Source organism: Gavialis gangeticus, unplaced genomic scaffold (genome assembly GCF_001723915.1).
Source record: "Gavialis gangeticus isolate Ggan-Ray unplaced genomic scaffold, GavGan_comp1, whole genome shotgun sequence".
Classification (NCBI taxonomy): Eukaryota; Metazoa; Chordata; order Crocodylia; family Gavialidae; genus Gavialis; species Gavialis gangeticus.
Genome location: NW_017729015.1, coordinates 20879530 through 20884017, shown reverse-complemented (window position 1 = coordinate 20884017; position 4488 = coordinate 20879530). Strand labels below are relative to the sequence as shown.

The 4488-nt window shown below is 46.2% G+C and overlaps 1 protein-coding gene across 1 annotated transcript in view; it reads left to right on the top strand.

The window, feature by feature from the left end:
- DNALI1 (dynein axonemal light intermediate chain 1) overlaps nucleotides 1-3446 on the top strand; it is a 6502-nt gene extending 3056 nt beyond the window's left edge. The window contains exons 4-5 of the mRNA XM_019512548.1: nucleotides 437-601; nucleotides 3103-3446. Coding sequence (XP_019368093.1) covers nucleotides 437-601; nucleotides 3103-3138 — 201 coding nt within the window. The 3' untranslated portion in view covers nucleotides 3139-3446. The remainder of the gene's footprint in view (nucleotides 1-436; nucleotides 602-3102) is intronic.
- Nucleotides 3447-4488: the final 1042 nt, after the last annotated feature.

Here is a 4488-nt window from a genome sequence, read left to right as displayed (position 1 = left end):
GGGACCTGAACCTGTTCAGCCTCCACAAGAGAAGGCTGAGGGGGGACCTAGTGGCCTGTTACAAACTAGTCAGGGGGGACCAGCAGGCATTGGGAGAGTCCTTGTTTCCCCAAGCACGGCCAGGAGTGACTAGAAATAATGGTCACAAGCTGGCAGAGGGTAAATTCAGATTAGACATCAGGAGGCGCTACTTCACTGTCAGGGCGGCTAGGATCTGGAACCAACTTCCAAGAGAAGTGGTGCTGGCTCCTACCCTGGGGGTCTTTAAGACAAGGCTTGACAATCACCTTGCTGGGGTCTTTTGACCCCAGTACTCTTTCCTGCCATGGCAAGGGGTCGGACTTGATCTGCTCAGGTCCCTTCCGACCCTACTAACTATGAAACTATGTACTCCCAAAGTGTAACAACACAAGCAAGATCTGTGTTCATTTCAAAGATTGCAGAGTTGGAAGAGGAGAAGAGAGAGCTGGAAAGACAAGTGAATGAGCAAAAAGCTAAATGTGAAGCTGTTGAAAAACGTGAAATTGAAAGGCGGCAGGTAGAGGAGAAGAAGCATGGTGAGGAGGTCCAGTTCTTGAAACGAACCAATCAGCAGCTGAAGGTCAGTGAAGACACCCCCACTCTCAACTGCAAGTGCTGGTGGGAAGATAGGGAGACATGGAAATATTGTTTGCGTCTTTGTTTCACTTTCTTATAAAAAAAAGACCCAGTTCCAATATAACTGACACTAACATTGTGCTTTCCCTGAACCGTCAAACCTCCCCGCGCTTCTGTAGGAGGAAGATGATCACAATGGTAGCTCAAGTGAGCCCAGCTTTCTGATGATCAGTTGGCTGAGTATGGAACACATTAGGCCCAGCTGGGGCTGAGATACAGAGACAGTTTAGGCCTACAAATCTTTAGGTGATCTTAGAGTTTGCACTTTAACACTGACAGTTCCTCAAGGTCCAGGTTCCTGCATGCACCTGACTTGCGAGTTCTTAGGTGGCTGTGAGCAGAAAATACCAAGTTGCTGAGAATGCACTGCTCCCTCGAAGCCATTTAAGAACAGAACAGGATGTCCCATAAAGTCAAACCAGGACCACAGCATGACTTTCTTTACTATTGGTTTGACACCTTGCCAGTTCTCTTTGCACCAAGGGACATTGTAAAGTGGACAGTTGCCAGGAGGATGAAACCCCTTTTTTGTGGTATAATAGAGCCTTTTCTTCCATCCTTATCCAAGACCTCACCCACGAAACAGGAGGCAGCGGGAACTGGGTGCTAGGCATCTCTGGCAGGAGAGGCCTTGCTGTATGTTTGCAGGTCAAGAGGATTCTTGTTGCAAAGAACCTTAGAAAATATACTGTAATAGGGAACAGATCATAAAGTGACATTCCTTTAGTCCTTTGGTTTCCAGCTAAGGAAGGGTACCAGGAGCAAACCCTTCTGCCTGGTGCACACTAGAAACTTGCTGAGCTTTCAGAATGGTGCTTGTGCCACACATCTCAATTTAGCTTGTGCTTCCTTTCACTAGTGGCCCAGGTAGGAGAGTAGCTCAGGTCTAAACGTATCCCACGAGTGAGTCACCACATACTTGTCTTTTCCAACCCTGTCTTTCAACAGCAAGAACCAAAATCCATGTGGGAAGTGTCATTGCATTGTCTTGGGGCTTCCAGGCACTATGCATCATAAGCAGCATGGAAGCTGGAGCGGTGCAGACTCACCACCTAGGTTCCTAGGGTAGTAAGTGTTTGCTTGGATTGGTTCAGAACATATTTCTTGTGTTGTCATCAGTAGCATCCTTCCTCTTCTCCAGTTAGCTGCTGGTGAACGTAGTCAGAGTAGGGCTGTAATGAAGACATTCTTCCTTTGGCTGTTGTGGATCATGGAAATCCCGTTCTCAGACAGAACAACTGTGTAACACAGCGCTCCTGTTTTGGCAATCAGGATGAAAGCAGGGCGTGTGTTAACTACTCCCAGGATAATGCACTTATTTGCATTTGAAAAATTAACTCATGCTTGTGGCAAAATGGTTTATTTAAAACAATGCAAAATCTTCCTGGACAGATCTAAATCTGTTTACTCAGCTCTCTGAGCTACTTGTCTTATCTTTGGCATTCCTTTGCCTTCTCCCGCCTACACCCTTAACTTGCTCAGACAATATCAGTTAACTTCAGACCATCCGGCACTGTCTGTGGATCCAAAGCACAGCAGACATTTGGCCAAGGATATCTTGCCACTAAATCCACGCAGCTCCCTTAAACTAGACTTACTTGAAAAGCTGTACATGGACCACTCACTGGTGTTCATATCCTGCATGGCTCAGGGATGAGGGTAGTCTATGGGTCCTGTGCAGTTTTCAGCACAGGTTCCCTATGCATTGGTAGCAAGTTCCTTTATCTAGTATAGTAACTTATCTCCATGGCTTTAAAAAAACAACTTTGTTGTTCCCAGATACTTCTGTCCCAGAGTCGGAACTTGCATTCCAAACCCCACAGAGCCAAACATCTAACTTAGCAAACCCAGAGCATTATTTCAACAGCTTTTATTTAATTTCCTTTTCAGTGCTTTACATTATAAACCAAGCCTTTCATTGTATGAAACCAAGGCCAGCTCTTTTCTACTCATAACGCAACAAGCCTGCATGCCAGGAATGAAAACCTAATTTATAAAACATGGCGCAAGGAATGAAATAACTAGGAATTATAAAGAGCCCTTTGGCCTGCTTCCCTGGGAGTATTGCAGCAATCCCCCAGCATCCTCACTGTGGAACTAAAGCAGACAATTGATCGCTTTTCAACAGCATGGGGTTTATCTTTTAGATTTATTTTAATCAAAATTTAGGGTAGAGACAGATGTAACAATTGTTTCACTATCAAAGAATCCCGTTGCAGCTGTTAGGTCTGCACGATTCTGTAACAGCACAAGTGTAGCAGAACTGCTTTAACTTTAACCTCGCTTCATTCAGGATCAAATTTAGGCCAGTTTTGCTCATATCACTACAGATACAAATAAGATTGTATAACAGTGGTTATGCTCCTCAGCAGCAGCTCCCCCATCCATTTTCATATAGCTAAAGTGTACACTTGTCCTTCCCTTTAATGTCCTTTTGTTTTGTAGGCCCAGCTTGAAGGCATCATTGCACCGAAGAAGTAAGTGCCATCGTGGTGCCCTTCAGAAAGCACTCACAGTTTGTTCTGCAAAACAAACAGCTCATATTTGGTGACCGAGACTTGCCACCTTCGGAACATGACCCTGGCTTTCATGCTGAAGGGTAACCAGAAACATTTTTGCTCATTGTCTTATAAGTTAAAGATTCAACTGTTTTTCTCATTACTGTGACCTGATTCAGCAGTGCCTGAGCATGCAGGTCTTGGAATGGGGAGCTGTCTGGGAATGGTCTCTGCGATTCTGTAGTTTGATCTTAAAACAATGTTTACTAATAAAGTTTTTTACCTTTGTCACTGCCTCTTCCAAGCTCTTATCCAGTATGTTTATACAGCATCCAGATGGAGCATACACAGACAGCCCAGGATTCCTAGTAAGTGGGGCACCATTCGTGTACTCATGTTCACAGAGCTAAGTATTGCTGTGGGTGGTGACAGATCCAAACTCAGGCCCCTGCCATTAACTGAGCACCCTGCAGCAATGTGCACAGAGTGGTAGAGGGGCTGTCTTGCTTCCCACTGTCCTCTGAGCTGAGTGTGTATTTTGGGGTGGGGATGGGGGACGGGAGCTCTTTCAAACATGCTCCAATGTTGCTGTCTCATGGAATAAGCCCACTGCTTCGCCACACACTGGTTCATTTCCTTTCAAGCAGCATGCCACCCCTGATGCCCGATTTTGGCACTGCTGTCCTTACTGAACCTTCTGACAAAGGTGCTTGTTGCCTCAGCACCTCCTTGCTTGCTACTTGCAGTTGCTACAAACGTAGTTTTGTGGAAGACACCCAGCAAGGAGCTCTACACGCTGAACAACAATAGCACACATGCTGGCATGTGATCAGCCACAGCAGCAGCTGCCCTGCTTGACATGAGATCAGAAACTCCTCAGTTCAGGAAAAGGTGTTTGTACAGGCCCCAGAGAGCTCAGCCTGCATCTGGGTACCACTGCCATAACACGCTTGGACAGCCACTGCCCCAAGACTCCAGCAGCCGAGCCTTTAAAATCTGACTTAAGGACCAAAAGTAAAATCCTCAGAACTTCCAGTAATACCTGACCTTAAACATTATAGATAGTTTCATAGTTTCTAGGGTCAGAAGGGACCTTAGCAGATCATCTAGTCTGACCCCCTGCCATGGCAGGAAAGAGTACTGAGGTCAAACGACCCCGGCAAGGTGTTCATCTAACCTCATCTTAAAACCCCCCAGGGTAGGAGCCTGCACCACCTCTCTTGGAAGTTGGTTCCAGACCCTAGCCGCCCTGACAGTGAAGTAGCACCTCCTGATGTCTAACCTAAACCTTCCCTCTGCCAGCTTGTGACCGTTATTCCTGGTCACTCCTGGC